The 18,544-nt window shown below is 45.5% G+C and overlaps 1 protein-coding gene across 1 annotated transcript; it reads left to right on the forward strand.

The window, feature by feature from the left end:
- The first annotated feature begins 12,608 nt into the window (after nucleotides 1-12,608).
- Nucleotides 12,609-17,938, forward strand: LOC116417878 (probable GPI-anchored adhesin-like protein PGA55). The gene is made up of 5 exons (XM_031932980.1): nucleotides 12,609-13,547; nucleotides 13,616-14,171; nucleotides 14,268-15,533; nucleotides 17,054-17,210; nucleotides 17,854-17,938. Exons 1-5 carry the CDS (start codon nucleotides 12,609-12,611, stop codon nucleotides 17,936-17,938), a joined length of 3,003 nt encoding a protein of 1,000 aa, XP_031788840.1.
- The last annotated feature ends 606 nt before the right edge of the window (nucleotides 17,939-18,544 follow it).

Genomic DNA, 18,544 nt, shown 5'->3' on the forward strand with positions numbered 1-18,544 from the left:
AAGATCTTGTATCTCCCTTGGTAGGGGGCTCTTCCTAAGAGTCGTATGGAAAGTAGTCAGAGGCCACTACCACCTCCCTCTCAGAGCCCTCCCCCACGGAAAGCCTAATCTTTATTGCCGTAAGGTCCCTGCTGCTCAGAGCAGTAGGGCATCAAAACCTTTAACAAGTATGCACGCCCTGGGAACGCTGCACGTGGGGTCTCTAAGGATCCGGCCAGATCCTCCCCAGACCCCTGATCCCCCCCGCGACTAACCAAGGTTCTTGTATTAGGAATATGCCTGTGTGCATCCTAGCCATGCGCCCGACCAGTGCGGCCGAGGCGCCTTTGCTATGATGCAAGTTTATCTGTGTAAACACAATCCCGTCACCAGCCATGGTGATTAAGACGAGACGGTGTTGCTCTGTTCGCGCTGCCCCCGGGAACCCTCATCCACCCTGACGGTAGTCTGGCCCAGGCTCAAGTGCAGCTAAAAATTGCGCTGTCGAAGCAGCCTAACCGAGGTTTCGGGTATGCTGAGCACCAGGAAGGTTCCACAGTCTGGCTCCTCCCTGTTTTTGGTGCTCAGCACCCTCTACCTGTTGATCAACAGGTCCGGATGCCTGTGGCTCTATCGGTTCAGAACCACTCCTGGCTCAAGCCTGTTTCCAGGCACGCGGAGAGTGGCCCTTCGGGGCTTCCTGAGCTCACTCATCCCAACCATGAGAAGTTTTGCACCTTTCCAAGGTCTTAGCCAGGGGATTATCTCCTTGAGCCATTTCCTCGAGAAGGTGTTGCCGCATAAATTGCTACCACGACAATGGCCCCCATTTTCACGAAGAAGTCGTTGAACTCGGACCACGGTCCATTGGGAATCTTACAGATCTCTGCCTGGACCGCCTCGCTGACGAGTGCTAACTGCTGATGCGTAAGGATATCCTCGTCAGGATATCTCTCACACACGATCGCCCTCGTAAGGGGATCCACTATCCTGGTAGCCATTATATCAGGCTCCACGTTGGGCCATTTACTGGCAGCCTGATTCGCCAGCAGAGTCGAGTTGGCGCCCTTGCGTCGTTTAACGCCTGGAGCCCTCCCGTCCCCGCCCGCAGACGCGGCTGTCAGGTTCGGAGGGAGAGAGGAAGGCGCAGACCCAGAGCTGAGCCTCGCAGCATCCCTTGCTCCAGAAGCCCCTGCTCCCGTTTTCGCCTCCGGGCCTCTTTCCTCCGTTGTGCTTCCGAAATTTTCGGTCGCAACTTCAGAAATCGAAGCCCGTCGGTTACTAGATCTGCCTGAGGGTTCTGTGAGCCCCCCTCCCTCCCCCCGGCCAGATCCGTGTCAGATACACCAGCAGTGCGCGTATTCGCCCCTGCCGGCAATTGTTACAGGTTCTCCACCATGCTGACCTGCCCACCCTGAGACAGCTCCGGGTTTCCCGTAGGTTCCCCAGAGCTTTCACCCGCTGTGACCTCTATTGGGTTCTGCGGAGAGTCCCCAACAATTGAGGCCCCAGCGGGGTAATTCATTAGGTCAGGGTGTTGTAGGTAGTGTTGCCCTTTACACTCTTCCCCTCCGGTTTCGCGGCGGGGTGCTCCACCTCCGGCTGACTAGGCGCTGCCGCCCTGTAGCCTTCAGCATCACTCCCCCCTCTTCCCTCATCTGCATGTTTTGAAATAGGTTCCATAAGAAGTCCCACGAGTGGCTAGGGATACAAAGGTCCACCACCACAGAGCCCCGCATGTAGCAGTAAGGCTAGATACTCGGAGATTTCGCCAGGTTTCTCCAAGGCATCGTTTGCGACCGACTAGTACCCCAGCGGCCAACTAGTCCCCTCAGCACGATGGCTCACATCTTCACATCTTGGGATTAGGGGTTGGATGAAATACCCATTGCGCCTCCTCCCGAACGCTAAGGTGGGCTGCCCTTAGCCTCCAGCCAGTCTATAGGTCGCCCTCGGGGAAACCCGAGGCCCGACCTTGGTCAGGGGAGAGGCCCGACAACAATGCCCGTTTTACGGGGATCCTGCCGGGGAGGCTACTCTTGAGCCCGAGAAGCAGTATCCCGCATTAGCCCAATTTCGCCGCCACGCCAGGACGACCCGAGTTCGGGACGTCACGCTCCCGTCACCGGAGTCGAAGCGACCGCGAAGACTCGCCGGACGAGCCCCCACACCAAGCTCTAAAAAGCGGGCACTCGACTAGGTGGCAACCCCTGGTAGAGGTAACGTTAGAGTATGTCGTTAGAAAAATGCAGGTTAGCCAGCTGAGCGCAACGCTTAATGGAACAACGCAGATACTAGGCTATGCAGATGATCAAGTGCCGCAGTAGCGCCACAAAGCCTGCGGCGACCGCCTATTTACTTCTATATGGGTTTTCAAATTTTCAATTGAATTAATACGAATATTTACATTATTGTGTCTGAATTTTTTGGCGTATAATCGTATTTGTATGCTTAATTATGATTTCCAATCAATATATTGCCAAGAAGGCAGCTTTTTTTACAATAAGCAAGCATGTCTTAACATAAATGCTAAAATCCGTTTGGGATTCTTGCCCAACATGTTTAGACCATGAAGTTGGCCGCACACGGCTAGTGTTAAGGCCGTGAATTTAGCCGCATAAATTGCTTTCCCACATACTTATACAGATCAGCGGGATTACTGATGTCATCACACATATACCGACCAGCGGGACTACAAGTGTGATTTCATTTTTTTTATGACTTAATATTAAGTGACGCGGTAGCGGTAGCCAGGGTAGCCAATGACGTCGTCTAGGTGGAGTGCACCGTGTTTTTTTTTTGTGTCTAGGTGTAAAAATCATACGAGGAAGGTGTCTAGGTGTACAGGGTGGCCGATGACGAGGTCTAGGTAGTGCGCTCCGTAGTTTTTGGTGTCTAGGTATAGAAATAATTCGAGGGTGAAGTTTATTAGAACAATCAATGATTTCATCTTAGTAATAAAAATGTTACAAACTTAAAAGGACTGAAATCTCTAAAAAAAAATTGACTTTTAAAAACGTAAAAGGTTCGGTGAGTTTGATATATTCCGCAACGAAATTACAGACAAAACCGAACTGAGATCACTCAAATAAAGTTCATTATATTTAATCATAATAAAGCAAAAAACTTGTTTTGTGCAATCAAGGGCTTACTTAACTTAAAGTTAAGTTATATATTGTTCCATTAGAAACAACTCATAAGATACTTACTACGTAACTTGTTATGCCCGTTTTATTTTGTTTTCTGGTAAACAACTAAAATTTTCTTTTTATGTATTAGAACGTGATACAAACACCGTGAGTACAATAAAAAGGGTATGACAAGTTAGAATTAGAATTAGAATTAGAATTAATATTTCTACGGCTAACGACTCGAGGTCCGTAATAGCCACAAGCTTTATAGAGTTTTACAATGCAAATAAAAATGCGTTGCTAGAAGGGCTCGCTGCCCAACTAACGGGCGCACACAAGTAGCAATAAAATAATAATATAAAATAAAATAAAAGTTAATATCTAAAAAAAATACTTATAAAATAAATAAGTATTTAAACGAATACACATAAATAAATAAATACGATGATGCAAATAAAATTTAGGACTTGAAACTAAAGTGACAGACTAGAACGGCCTCGCTTACACAGAAAATAGCGACGAGATGTGTTTACAGTGTTAAACGGACGAGTTACGCAAATTACATGAGAAATCAAGACCTCGCTAGAAGGTGCCGGTACAATTTGCTCTGGAAGCAGGGTCGCTTGTACAATAGCCGCAAGTTGTGAGGGAGATCATTCCAAATGTACGCGGCATCTATACAAAAAGAGCGCCTAAAGCACTTCGTAGCGAACAAGTTAATCACAATATCGAGCTCCTAGCGCCTCCTGCTTCCGGGTTTGTCCTTGGGGACAAACTTGAGCTTCTTGGCAAGATAATCAGGTAATCCTGTGCGCATGATAGTAGCCAAGAGACAGAACGCCAAAAAGTCGCGCCTCGCAGGAAATTTTAAAATCTCGAGCCTTTTGTAGGTGGGTGAGATGTGCTCGAAAAGTTTAACTCCGGTAGCGAAGCGTACGGCCGCGTTTTTGCATCGACCTAACTTAGTGGCGAGCTTGTTTGAGAGGTCCAGAAAGATTCCCGCGCAGTAGTCTAAGTGAGAGAATACTAGGGTCTTGATAAGCGTTAGACGAGTGAAAGTGGGCAAATAATCAACACATTTGCGAAGCCGTGAAAGAGCCACAAAACTACGCCTGGCAATGGCATTGCATTGGCCGCTCTAGGAGAGCGTACAGTCGAGGATCACACCTAGGACCTTGAGGGAATTGCCAAGCACGATAGTAGTGTCGTTCAAGACAATGTCTGGCGGGTTAAGATCTTGTAGCTGACTAAAAAACCCTCAAGAACCAACCCACATAGCTTGTGTTTTGGCGGCATCAATAACAAGCCCGTTGTCTACTGCCCATCCCCCTCACGGATCACTGGCTTATCGCGCCGAGGGGGCCTGAGTTCAGGAGTTTGCGCAAGTGAGCTCCTGTTCCGCCAAAGTGATCCAAACCCAGGAAGTGGTGGAGGATCCAGTGCCTTGGCTAGCCGACCCCACTCTCAGGAGTCCCTGAGAAGTGTGGGAACGCAAACCAGAGCGCTGGATCTGAAGTGACGACCTCGGGGTTCCTAGTCCCAAGCGATGAGCGCCATCGCTTGGCCCGTAAACCTTGCACCGTCTTCAACAACCTTCGCAGGGCATGGCGTTGGTACGTTGGCGGTGTAGGGAACGGGGGCTTGGCTTAACCGCCCGGCCGCCAGGTGGGGTCCTCTATAAAAACCCCCCAATCCTACGCTCAGGTGGGTGGCTATGGGATGAATGGCTCCTGGGTGAGGAGTCCCAAGCCCACCACCCCCCGTTGGCTGTGACGGCTGACGGGGTGTACTTGCCTTACCAGGATAGGGTCGTAACCCCGGTGGACTGCTTGTATCGTGCCTTATGATTGTTCGCTTCCAGTACGGCTCCGGCCAATAAGGGAAGCGGTAAGAACCAGATGATATGTCTCTAAATAACCAAGCCTCGGAGATGTTCAATGATAAGGTGGAGGAAAGGAAGAAGGAGGATCAAGATGGGAGGGGAGCTGAGGACAGGCGTGGCAGAGGAGCAAACCTCTGTGAGGACAGAAACGGAACGGGAGACACCTCCCCAGGAGCGCTCACGCTTAGGGCTGAAGAAGAAGGATTGCGACTCCTGTACGTCTTCAAGCTCTGGCTCTGAGGACGGCCAGGGGGAGTATCTCTGGCGCATGGCCCCTCCTGGACGTCATCTGAGAAGCGCAGCCCGGATAAAGAAGACTGGGGAAAAGAGGGTGGAACAGGAGAGATTAAGGAAGGGATCAAGAAAAGAATCGGGTAAGGAATCAGGTGAGACATCGGGTAAGGACTCAGACAGGAGTAAAGGCTCGGGAGTAGAGAAAGATAAGGGGATGAAGGAAGGAGGGGCGCTGAATGTTAAAACGGATGTTGTGATAAATGTTGAAAGATGGAGTTGGGTGAGTTGAAGTTGGGGAAAAGGAAACCGGACGCAGTGAACGAGGGTGATGGAAAGGATGACCCAAAGAAGTACTATGTAAAGGAGGAAAAGAAGGGGGTACAGGACGAAATGTTGGCAAAGAAAGAAAAGAGGGTGAGAAAGATGAAGAGAGAAGAAGAAAGGAGAGCATTAGAGAACGCTGAAAAGAAAATAGGAGAGACGCAGAAAACGGTAGAAGAAGCTATGAGCAGTAACGGAACAAAAGGACTAGTGTTAAACACGCAGGCGGATGAAGATAATGAAGAGGAAATAATGGATGTGGACTATGATAACTTAGACAAGGAATTGGGGAATGTAAGGGAACTGGTGAGAAAGGTCTTGGTGAAGAGCAGGAAAGTGCCCAAACCAGAGGCAGCCACTCTGTATAGGTGTATGGAGAGGTATGAAAACATTATAGGTAGGATGAGTGTAGAAAATGAAAGATTAGAGATGAGACTGAGTGAACAAGAGAAGGCAATGGATAGAAGGATGAAGGAAATGGAGAAGAGAATACAAAAGGTAGAATCTGGAATGAATGATAGGATTAAGGGGATGTTTGATAATATCGAGGAGAAGATGATTAATATGTGTGGGAGTGTGATGGAGCGAGTGTGTGGGAGTATGAATTTAAATGATACGAGGGAGCGTGCTCAACCCGGGGCAGGCAGAACAGCCCCAGTCCCGGAGAAGAGTTACGATCTGATTGTAAAAGGGGACAAGGAGAAGTTAACAAGCATGGAGATAAAGAGACGAATGGTAGAGAGTGTTGGCGAAGAGAGGAATGTTAAGGTTAAGGGCATGAGATTAATGAAAGATGGTGGAGTGGTGGTGGAGGCGGCGACGGAGGAGGATCGGCAGCGACTGGCCCAGTGCCCCCTGGGAGATGCCGGCTTGCGTGCTGCTGCACCAAGACGGTTTGACCCTAGGGTGATCGTCTACGATATGCCCTCGTCAGTGACCGACGCCAACCTCCTTGAAGAACTGTCCCGCAAAAATTTGGATGGCCTAGCAAGGACGGAAGAAGTGAAAGAGAAGGTGTAAATTGTGAGGAGGGAAAAGAGGGGAAATGACGCAATAGTGGGAAATGTAATTGTGGAGCTACCGAATGAATGGAAGGAAAAATTATTAAAGAATGGAAGATTGTATGTTGGATGGATGTCATATAAAGTAAGAGTGTATGAGAAAGTGTTGAGGTGTCATGGATGTATGTTGTTTGACCATAGAGTGAATGATTGCAAGAATGGGAAAGTGTGTTACCGATTGGTGTGGTGGGACATCAGGCCCGGGAGAGTCGGAGCCCCGAGGTCTACGTCAACTCCAAGCGCAGGGGCAGACCTGCGGATCACTCGGCCTTCTGGTCTGAGTGCCCTGAGCTTGTGTGGCGGCTGAATACATTGAGAAAACGCGTAAATGGCTAGTGCAAATGTAGATAATAATGATGCGAATGTAAGTGTGTGTCCCGTTGTAAATGTTGTACAGTATAATTGCAAGAAATCGAGTGGTGTGATGTATGATTTGGGTGAATGATTGCTCTGGGAGGGGATCCAATTGGGTCTCCTCCAGGAGCCGTATGTTCGGAATGATCGTGTGTGTGGCTTGCCATCATGGATGCGTCTGTTTAAAAGTGTATCTGGATTAGCATGTGTAATTGTTCCTGATAGTGAATGTGAGTGTATGTTAGTAGAAGAGTGTAAGTTTGATGATGCGGTGTGTGTATGGTTTAAAAATAGTGTGTGTGAAATGTATGTATGTTGTATCGCTGTATTGTCGACCGAGTCGAAACTTGAATGAATGTGTAGAGTATTTGAATAGATTGATTAGATGTATGAATGGAAAGTGTGTGTTAATTGGTATGGATGCGAATGCCACGTCCGGCTTGTGGCATAGCAAGGCCATGAGTCGGGCGTGGAATAGTATGAAAAGAGGTGAGATACTAGAGGAGTGGGTCATGAATGCGAGAGTGGATGTCTTGAATGTGCCCTCCCTGGACTTCACATTTAGTGGAGCCCGAGGAGAGAGTGACATCGATGTCACTCTCCTCAAGGGAGGGCAGTATGAATGTGACTGGATGATAAAAAGCGAATGGGGAATCTCCGACCACAACCCGATTCTTATTAGAATGCGGGCGGTGGTTGGAGAGACAGAAATGAATGATAATGCGTGTAAAAGGTGGAATGCAAGGAAGTGTAACTGGGGCGTGTATGGGGGAATGATCCTGTCCTCCGCGGAGGACTGTGGAATTGAAAATTTTCGTAGTCTCTCTGTGGAGGATATGATAAACATGTTGTATGAATGGATGGAGCAAGCAAACGATGAATGCATGATTAGGCTTAAAAAAAGGATTGATAAGGAAGGGACTAGTATAGTGGAATGAGGAGTTAAAGGAGAAAAAACGGGAAGTAGCGAAGAAAAAGAAGAAATATCAGAAGGAGAAAAGAAGAGAGAGTGCGAATGTGAGAGAAAAATGGACTGAGTGGAAGACAAGTGTAAGTGAGTATAAAGAAATGATGAATGAAGCGAAAGAGAAAAATTGGAGAGAGTTTGTGGGAAATAAGAGTAGGGATGACGTGTGGAAGGTGATTAGTGTGTGCACGAGTAAAAGGAAGAATGAGTCTCTGAGTGCTTTGAAAGTTAGTGATGGATGGACTAAGATTGGAGTGAAAGTGTGAATGTATTGTTGAATGAATTCCCCCCCCCCCCCCCCCCGATGATGGGATATCTGTCGAGGTAGGGGGAGGAAATCAAAGGGTCGTGGATGAGTTTGACGAAAATAAATTTAGTATGAATGAGTTTATGAGTGCGGTGAAGTTGATGAGTGTAAGAAAGGCGCCAGGTATGGATGGTGATACAAATGAAATGATTAGATGTGTGTAGAGTGATTCCTGAATATATGAAATGTGTATTTGATGGTTGTTTGAGTGAGGGCCTCTTTCCACAACAGTGGAAGGAGGCCAGAGTGGTTGTTTTGTTAAAAGGGTCAGGAAAGGATATGACCGAACCAGGTCATACAGACCTATAAGTCTGCTAGTGGCCTGGGTAAGGTCCTAGAGAGGATGCTTGTTGCGAGAATGATGGCGCGTATGCATGGAAAACGAATGAATGTCAGTTTGGATTTGTTAAGAATAAATGTACAGAGGATACATGGGATCGAGTGAAAGAGTGTGTATCAGTGAGTGAATCTAAATATGTTGCAGGAGTGTTCGTAGATTTTAAAGGTGCGTTTGACTATTTGTTGTGGCGTGTGATCTTGGAGAAGCTGGTTGTGTATGGGTGTACGGAAGCGGAAATGAAGGTATGGAGAAATTATTTTAGGAATAGGAGGGTGTGTATGTGTAATGGAATGAATTTTATTTGGAAGAATGTAAGCAGAGGTTGTCCACAGGGGTCGATCTCAGGACCACCCCTGTGGAACTTGTGTATGTATGAGTTGCTGAATGTGTTAGAAGGAATGAATATGAGAGTGGTTGCATATGAAGCGATGAGTGTAGTGTATGAATGGGGTAGTAGGTCTGGTGTGGAGGTGTCTGAAAATAAAACGGTATGTATGATGCTTAAAGGTGGATTGAATATGATGCAGAGAGTGGTACGGGTACATGTGGACGAACGATAGGTAGAAGTGTACGACGGGGTAACCGTCTGTGTAGAAAAGTCCTCTCTCTCTTTTCCCCATGTTGCTCTCTATCCGAACTGCCCATGAGTTGATACTCATAATTATTGGTATGCATTTTAGATAGAAAAGAGCCGAGAAACAGCCGAGTAGCCGTAAGCCCGCACGGGAGAGAGAGAGAGAGATACCAGCCGTAGTCGCCGCCGGGAGGGGGAAAACCTCGCGCCAGGCCGAGGCAGCACATACTATACAGTTACTTGTATGTGTGAAGCATTGAGAGTGTGTGGAAAGAATATTCACCAATGTAACTTAACGAATTAATTATTGTAACTTATGGTATGAGAGTTGGTATGCTATAGAGTGAAAACTCAACGATCGCACGAGAAAGTGTATGTAAAATCGTCAAAATAATAGCACTGAGCCATTGACTATGTAGTGCGCATGTGCGAGAAACTATGCGAGGCTTCACGTCGCGAGTCGGCGAGAAGACTCGCCCACTTGGATTGCGGACTCAGCCCAAAAAGCACGCTAGCTTTGGGGCTCACAAAAAGGTAGAGTTGTATGCGGTATGATAGAGACTTGTATTTCCGCAGTAGCCCAACAAGCAGTCCTCCGGGATTTTCGTAGTAATTTGAAAGGTCGTGATATAAGTTTAGTTTTTGCGTTGTGAGTACGAGAGAGAAGGACGAAAGAAAGTGTGGTTCAGTCTGCAAGCCGGAAGGTAGTACTTTGTACTAAATTACCACAATCCTTGTGATATTTTGTCTACTTAAGAAATAAAGTCGGAAGTCGTGAAAGTCGGAGTTTCTGCCCGTTGTAGTTAGCTGATCAGCCGAGATTAACATTACCGCGGAATTGTGAGAGTGTTATGAGAAAAGCAAGCTTAGCGAGTAGTGCTTAATTATTGCCATTGAGTTACGTTCCCGAATAATATTGACAGTCGAGATTACCGCCGGAGTTATTTCATTAAAAGTCGTAAAGTGTTATCAAAACGAGGGATTTGTACTTATTTTTCCTTATTTTTCCCACGACCGAATCTCCTCAGAGTACAAGAGTGCTCTAGTAGCCGCGGCAAAGCGGTTGAGAAGGTAAAGTAGTCCGACCTGGCGCCCCTTTTTCCTTCGTATAAATACGGTCGGACGTGAGTCAGTATTAATTAATTAACGTAAAATCTACCTCGTTACAGTGGCTGCCTAATGTGTGGGGCACGGTCGTGGAAAATAATTTACGAGTGATAGTGTTCAGTGCGCGAGATTTTGAAACGTGGCACCAATTTCGTTCAAAGTTAATCGTGAGCCGTGTCTAACTAAAATCAAGTGTATAAATAATTCCAATGAAGCAGAGAGTTGTATGATACTGCCGGAAAAATTTAAATTTTATTCGTGTAACCGCCAGAGAAAAATTTACTCGCCACGTGCTGACAGCCGCCGTGATCGCAAAAACTGGGGTTCTCAAATGTAAAATCATGGTTTACCTCAGTGCTCTTTTTCGATTATAGCCTAACAAAAGACGAGTTTGTGCATTGCTCTAACAGTCGGTTGAGTGTGCAAATTTTTCCCAACACGCAGTAGTGGAAATTCTGCCGAAAATCACTCGCCACGTGTCGATAGTCGCTGGGAGTGTAAAAACTGGGGTTCTCACAAGTGAAATCATGGTTTACAGAATTACGCCCTTTTAAACTTTACAGTGGCAATATACGGGTTTATTAATATTTTTACGGCCAATTGTGAGTGCAGAATATTTTCAGATTTAATACGAAGCCGAATTAAATTTTTTTTGCCTTCTTGCAAAATTCAAGTTGTAGTAGTTGAGAGAAAATTAACGTTTGACGGACCCGTTTTAAAATTTTTTTTTTCTTTTGCCTCGTTTAGAATTATAAAGGGATTCGAAACGAAGAAAATAAATTTTTTTTTGTCGTGAAAATTTACAGCCGTAATTTTCCGAAGAATAATTGGAGTTATAGAATTTTTAAAATACCGAGCAGTAGTTGAAGACGTCGAGAGTTGAAAAATAATTTTGTTTTTTTTCCCCTTTGTTGATTTGTTTGTTGAGAGAGTAGAAGCCGATAAGAATAGTGAAGAAAATTTTCTTTTGCCTATAGTCGCTTGATAATTGCTTAAAACAATCATTTTAGCCGAACAAAATTTTTTTTTGAGAATTCAATGTCGGGAAAAATTTTGTGATAGCCTGTTTGACTTGATTGGAAAGTTTTAAACTAAGATTCAATTCTAGCCATACTGCCGACTATCCTTAACCCCGAACGAGTTAATAAACAAATTTTGTGGCCCGATTGCGAGTCGAATCAAGCACTAGCAATGAAAGAAAATTAATTTACCCACTTTACTATTTAATTGCAATTGATGCAATTCATACCGATTGCACATGAATAATTATAAGTATTAATTGAAATGTATTTTTATGCTCATAATAATTTTGAATTATAATTTATACACATGTACGTTTTGAAACCGAAAAAGTTGCGTACCAGCCAGACGATTAATTCGACAACTATTGTTTGCCTTTTCTGCCGAAAAATCCAAGTTAAGAAATTGGTCGAAGCTTGAAACGTTTTGAAATTAATAGTTGGAAACAATACTGTGAATCCTATCTACGAAATCGGTAAGTTGTCTCAATTAAAGCATTGTGATCGAGTTGTACGTCGGATCGTGACGACGAAAATAATTATTTTCCATACTGTTCATTTTACAAAAGTTTGAGTCATATAACGAAATTGTAGACACGTGATACAGAGTTTGTGTCGTACGTCAAAGCTGAGACCGGAACTTTTAAAATTTCTTAAAGTATTGAGAATAATTGCTACTGCGTCGTGGTTTGAAACTTGATTCAAATTCGTTTTCGAAGAATTCATTTACGGTGTAAATAATTATTTTGTTGTTGTTGAGAATTGATCAGAGATTTTAGGGCGCATGATTCGGATCTTTAAACAATTATTGCTTTTAGAATCGACGTATGAAATTTAAACCGGACTAAGCATTTATTTTGGAAATTGTCGGTAGCAGAAAATCCGTCGAAATAAGCAAGCGAGCATTGTTGAGGTCGAGATTCTAGATAGTGAACGAATTCGAATTTGTGCCCGAGAATTTCCTTATTTTTTTTTGTTTACCTTTGTACACGCTTGTAGCGAACTAGTCGGCTGAAAAATTTGATTCCAAGAATTTACTGTCAGACTTGTCGAATTTCTGCCTGAACCTTTTCGTTATTTTTGTTTACGTTCACGCTAAGTAAAGTACCCGCTGTTTGTATCGAACTAGTTAACGAATATTCGATTCCAAGAATTTACTGCCAGATCTTCCGAAATTACTGCCTAATTTACAACCAAAATTTTCCGCCTTGAGTCATGTTTACTGCCGAGACCAGCAACGATTTGTCAGTCACAGCCAATGTTTAATATTGTCAGACTTGAGAGAAGAAATTACAGCTGAGCAAAAATCCAAGCTGCTGTTTCGACGTTAAAATGAGTTCTCATTCAGAAATTATGTCAAAATTACGGAAGAGTCCAGAGGTGAGGAATCTCAGTCGAGAAATCCGAAAACTACATACAACCGAGTTGAAAGCCAGATTACGATCGCTGGGCGCTAACACGAATGGCCCTAAGGATTTACGCCAGGACAGATTGCTACGTGCAGTACTATGGTGCACCGGCTACCAAAAGTCAGTGCCATGGTACGATTGGGACAACGCCAAAGAGGAACCAACTCAATCGTCGGAAAATTTCACGAGTAGGCGCAATTCCAAGAGAAAACATAAACAAACGTATGGAGAAGAAACCGAGAAAATTCGAGTAACGAAGATGAAATCGCGTAGTGATTATGTTGATAGAGGTCAAGACCACGAAAACCAAGACAGTTCCAGCAAAGCCAAGCCTCAGCATCAGAAAGAGAAGGTGTCGAAGAAGAAGATTCGAAGACTACGTGGTCGAGTTAGAAGTCGAAACCGAGATCGAAGCCAGAGTTCTAACAGTAGTTCAAGTCGAAGCAGCCGTAGTCTGAGCAGTAGCAGCAGCTCGAGCAGCAGCAGTTCGACGAGCAGCAGTAGTTCAAGTCGAAGCAGCAGCAGTTCAAGTCGAAGCAGCCGCAGTCCGAGTAGTAGCAGCAGCTCGAGCAGCAGCAGTTCGACGAGCAGCAATAGTTCAGGTCGAAGTAGCAGTAGTTCGAGTCGAAGCAGTTGGAGTTCAATTAGTAGTCGTTCTAACAGCCGTGCAAGCCGAAATTCAAGTAGTAACAGCCGGAGCAGCAGCATTAGCAGTTTCGACAGCCGCTATCTAGAGCCAGAGTCGGATAGTGCTAAGAAGATTGCTGAGCCAGTAATTTACAGCTCGCCATTTGAGGATTGCCAAGTCTGTGGTTTCAAGGACGTAGTCTTTCAGAGCTGCCCAAACTGTGCAGAACTGAGAGTACTGTTGGGAAATGGCAACGCGGGAGCAACTCAGAGGTCGATGCTACCCGCACTGTCTCACAACAGACCTCTGTTGAAGTGCAGAAAACTGGGCATGCGAGGTCTGCGTTGCAGAGAGGTATGCCAGTTTTGGGAGGGGGAGGGAGTGGTCCAAGCCCACTAGTGTCGCCAGAGAAGAAGCTGAGAAGGAAACATCAAGAGATAGGGAAAGGAGATGTAGAAGAAGAGGAGAAATTTTTGGTGGACGAAGAGAAATTTAGTGTAAAGAAGAGAATTTTCGTAGAAAGGAGAAATTGTGTAGAAGAGAAGAAGAAGTGTCGTGTAGAAGAGAAGAAGAAAGGGTTTGTAGAAGAAGATAAGGAGGTTTTAGTTGAGAAGAAAGAAGAGAAGTGTCTGCCGGACGCTAACGTAACCCGTTGGCCGAACCGCAGAGTTGCGGTTGAGAAGAAAGAAGAGAAGTTGCTGCCGGACGCTAACGCAACCCGTTGGCCGAACAGCAGAGGTGTAGCTGAGAAGGAAGATGATAAGTTGTTGCTGAACGCTAACGTAACCCGTTGGCTGAATAGCAAAGTTTTAGTTGAGAAGGAAGATGAGAAGTTGTTGCTGAACGCTAACGCAACCCGTTGGCCGAACAGCAGAGTTGTAGAAGAGAAAGAGTTGTTTGAAGAAGAGAAAGAGAAAGTTTTTGTAGAAGAGAAAGAGAAGTTGTTTGAAGAAGACGAAGAGAAGAGTAGTAGAGGTAGTGCAGAGAAGTCGAATCTTGAACTGATTCCAACTTCGAGTTTACCATCGCCCATGGTTACAGATCACTGTGAAGATACGAAAGCACAGCCAGTCATGTTGAGTCCAGCAGCTAACAGCCGTGGCAGGATTAGGGAAACCCTAGCTCAATACGAGAGGAAGAACGAGTCGGTCGAGGAATCGACATTCTTACCACTTACAAAATTGCAGACTAGAACCCAACCTCAACCGGCGTTACAGCCTGATCAAGTTAACAGACAAGATGCCAGTAGTACTTCAGGTTTTCAGCCAGATGATAAAATCAAGAAGTGTTCGGAGTCAGCATTCCTGAATGAAGAGAAAATGCGTTGTAGAAGAAGAATGTTGGAGAGTGATGAAGAGAAGAAGACGTATGCGAATGCTGACGCAACCCGTCGGCTCAGCAACATCGTAGTCATGAAGCCAAGGACAACTGCTAGTGCTGTTACAGCCTGGCCGTCCAGTAGTGACGACGAGGAGGAGAAGAAGAATAGTAGATGTAGAGCAGTGAAGTTATGCAGTAGTGTGATTCCATCCTCAAGTAACGATTGTCTATCATCACATAAGGCTACCGATCGCCGTGAAGATACGAACGTACAACCAGTCCAGTTAAAATCAGCAGCTAACAGCAGTGGTCGAATAATGGACTCAATAGCTCAAGACGAGGTGAAGAACGAGTCGGGAGAGAACCCGAGGGATTCATCGCTCTCAATATTGCAGCCCAGAGCCAATTTTCAGCCGTTGTTACAGCCTGACCGAATCAACAGACAAGATGCCAGTAGTACTTCGGGATTTCAGCCAGATGGTGCAATCAAGAAGAGTTTGGAAGCCTCATTCGCAGATGAAGGAGAAGTGTTGGAGCAGAAAGATGTTGAAGAGAAGATCAAGAAAGAAAACATGGACGAGCAGACGAAGGAGGAGGTCGTGGGTTCGATGGTTGGAGTGGAGAGAGAAGATACTTGTGAACCTCTCAAGGACGAACTTACTGCCTGGGCCCTAACCGTAAATGAGCCAGAAACGTCAGAAGTGCAGCACTCGTGTCTTGAGCCAGCTCATGAAGAAGAGAGAGATTTGAAAGCCAAAAAGGAGAGAAGAGTTTTCGTTTGGACAGAAGTCAGTTGCCGAACGGTTTTCGATCGAGGAAAAAGTCTCAAGGAAGTATACGTAGCAACCACGATCACTATGGCCACCAATAAAGGCGTTTGGCCAGAGGACGTAAGGAGAGGTACATATCGAGCCCTCTTCGATCGCGGCCGGAATCATAGCCAAACTTACAGCCAGTTACAGCCAGTAAAGTGAGTTTCCTCATCTAGACCGGGTTTCTCAACCCAAACTTTGTTGACTTTTTTTTTTTATTCATTGTATAAGCTAATCAAGCCATTCTTACAGCCCTGCAGTCTCGAGATGGTAGTGTGAGGAGGAGAGAGAGAGAGAGACATATATTTTCCTTCCTTTGTAGTGTAAAACTGAAACATTCAGAGTATGTTTAGTTTTGGGAGGGGGAATACGACGGGGTAACCGTCTGTGTAGAAAAGTCCTCTCTCTCTTTTCCCCATGTTGCTCTCTATCCGAACTGCCCATGAGTTGATACTCATAATTATTGGTATGCATTTTAGATAGAAAAGAGCCGAGAAACAGCCGAGTAGCCGTAAGCCCGCACGGGAGAGAGAGAGAGAGAGATACCAGCCGTAGTCGCCGCCGGGAGGGGGAAAACCTCGCGCCAGGCCGAGGCAGCACATACTATACTGTTACTTGTATGTGTGAAGCATTGAGAGTGTGTGGAAAGAATATTCACCAATGTAACTTAACGAATTAATTATTGTAACTTATGGTATGAGAGTTGGTATACTATAGAGTGAAAACTCAACGATCGCACGAGAAAGTGTATGTAAAATCGTCAAAATAATAGCACTGAGCCATTGACTATGTAGTGCGCATGTGCGAGAAACTATGCGAGGCTTCACGTCGCGAGTCGGCGAGAAGACTCGCCCACTTGGATTGCGGACTCAGCCCAAAAAGCACGCTAGCTTTGGGGCTCACAAAAAGGTAGAGTTGTATGCGGTATGATAGAGACTTGTATTTCCGCAGTAGCCCAACAAGCAGTCCTCCGGGATTTTCGTAGTAATTTGAAAGGTCGTGATATAAGTTTAGTTTTTGCGTTGTGAGTACGAGAGAGAAGGACGAAAGAAAGTGTGGTTCAGTCTGCAAGCCGGAAGGTAGTACTTTGTACTAAATTACCACAATCCTTGTGATATTTTGTCTACTTAAGAAATAAAGTCGGAAGTCGTGAAAGTCGGAGTTTCTGCCCGTTGTAGTTAGCTGATCAGCCGAGATTAACATTACCGGAATTGTGAGAGTGTTATGAGAAAAGCAAGCTTAGCGAGTAGTGCTTAATTATTGCCATTGAGTTACGTTCCCGAATAATATTGACAGTCGAGATTACCGCCGGAGTTATTTCATTAAAAGTCGTAAAGTGTTATCAAAACGAGGGATTTGTACTTATTTTTCCTTATTTTTCCCACGACCGAATCTCCTCAGAGTACAAGAGTGCTCTAGTAGCCGCGGCAAAGCGGTTGAGAAGGTAAAGTAGTCCGACCTGGCGCCCCTTTTTCCTTCGTATAAATACGGTCGGACGTGAGTCAGTATTAATTAATTAACGTAAAATCCACCTCGTTACAAGTGTTGAGATTTGTAAATGACGTGAAGTATTTGGGTGTGAACATGAGTATGGGTATGAATTTTCAGGTGCATATGGATGGGTTGAGAGAACGTGTGTGGAAGGAAATAGGTTCGATGAGAAGAGTGATGAGGAAAGACTGGGGAATAAAAAAGAGGGCTGTGAGAGTGTATGTAACTGGAATGATTATGCCGATTGTTATGCATGGAGCGAGTATGTGGAGTGGTGAGTTACGAAAGAAGAAGGTGCGTGAGGAATTAAATAGATATCAGAGGTGTGTGTTATATGCAAGCGTGAGAGTGTGCAAGACGGCCTCCACGGAGGCGATGCAAGTGATTGCGGGGTCGCTTCCGTGAGACTTGGAATGCTTGAAACAGAGTGCCTGTTATAAAGTGCGTAAGGGTTTAAGTATGAATGAGAATGATTTAGTTACGAATGATGAATTGGAAGGTATGGATGTCCTTGCGAGAAAGAAGAGAGTTAAAGATGCGGCTTATGAGGAATAGCAGAGGAGATGGGATGCAAGTATGAATGGACGAGTTACGTATGAATGGATTAAAGATGTGCGGCTCTCGACCAGGAGAGATTATTTCGATCCTGGCCTGAGGGTCTGTTATATACTGACTCGGCACGGGAGTCTCAATGCGTTCCTCTACCAGAGGAACCTACATGAGACTCTCGAATGTATGTGTGGAGGTGCGAGAGAGGATTGGGTGCATGTGTTGTGTGAATGCGATATGTATGCTGGATTTAGAAATTTAGATAGTATGGGTATTGTTTGGGATGGGAATAAATAGGATGTGAGTGGGGTTTTGAAAAATAAAATTAAGTATGATTGTCTGTGTGAGTTTATTGAACGTGCGTACAGGATGAGAGATTCAGTGAAGGCGAGATTGGACGAAGAAGCGATGAATGAAGAAGATATAAATGAAGACGATGTGAATGAAGCTTGAATGTGTACGCAATGAATGATTGCATCTGATTGTTGTTAAAGTTGCTTGTTATATTATTTACTGTCCGTTGTGTTGCTATGTTATGTTGTTTATTGTTATAGTTGTTATGTTTGAAAAGATGATTGTTAATTTATCGCAGGGGGGGTAACCTTTGGGCCTGGCATACCCACGAACCCGAGCTGGCCTGCCGGTGCCGAGGTGGCAAGACCTCTACCGGCCCTCATACCAGAGGTTAAACGGTACCACGGGTGACCGGGAGGCCCGCGGGGGGACTACGTCCGCCTCGCCCCGGTCACTGGGTATGGACTCATGGTGGCAGTGGTTGTAGCCCAGATCGCTTAGGGCTAGAGGCCGGAGTTGAGTGAAAGGCTCCTTGGGTGATCTGCACCCAAGGAGTCTGGAACTCCTCTCTGGCCTCGACTTGTGAGTTGCGGTCTCAACTCGGGAAGCGGCCTGCTCAGCTGTTAGGGATTGCATGGTTCCCGGCCCCCACTGAGGGTTCCCTGCGGCCTTGCCAGCCAAGGGGAGAATCGGTAGTCGCGGCGAAACTAAGGATGCGGTTTGGGGTGAAAGGCCTTGTGCATTCCTCCTTAAACCATGCCCGAG

Source organism: Nasonia vitripennis (genome assembly GCF_009193385.2).
Source record: "Nasonia vitripennis strain AsymCx chromosome 5 unlocalized genomic scaffold, Nvit_psr_1.1 chr5_random0004, whole genome shotgun sequence".
Taxonomy (NCBI): Eukaryota; Metazoa; Arthropoda; class Insecta; order Hymenoptera; family Pteromalidae; genus Nasonia; species Nasonia vitripennis.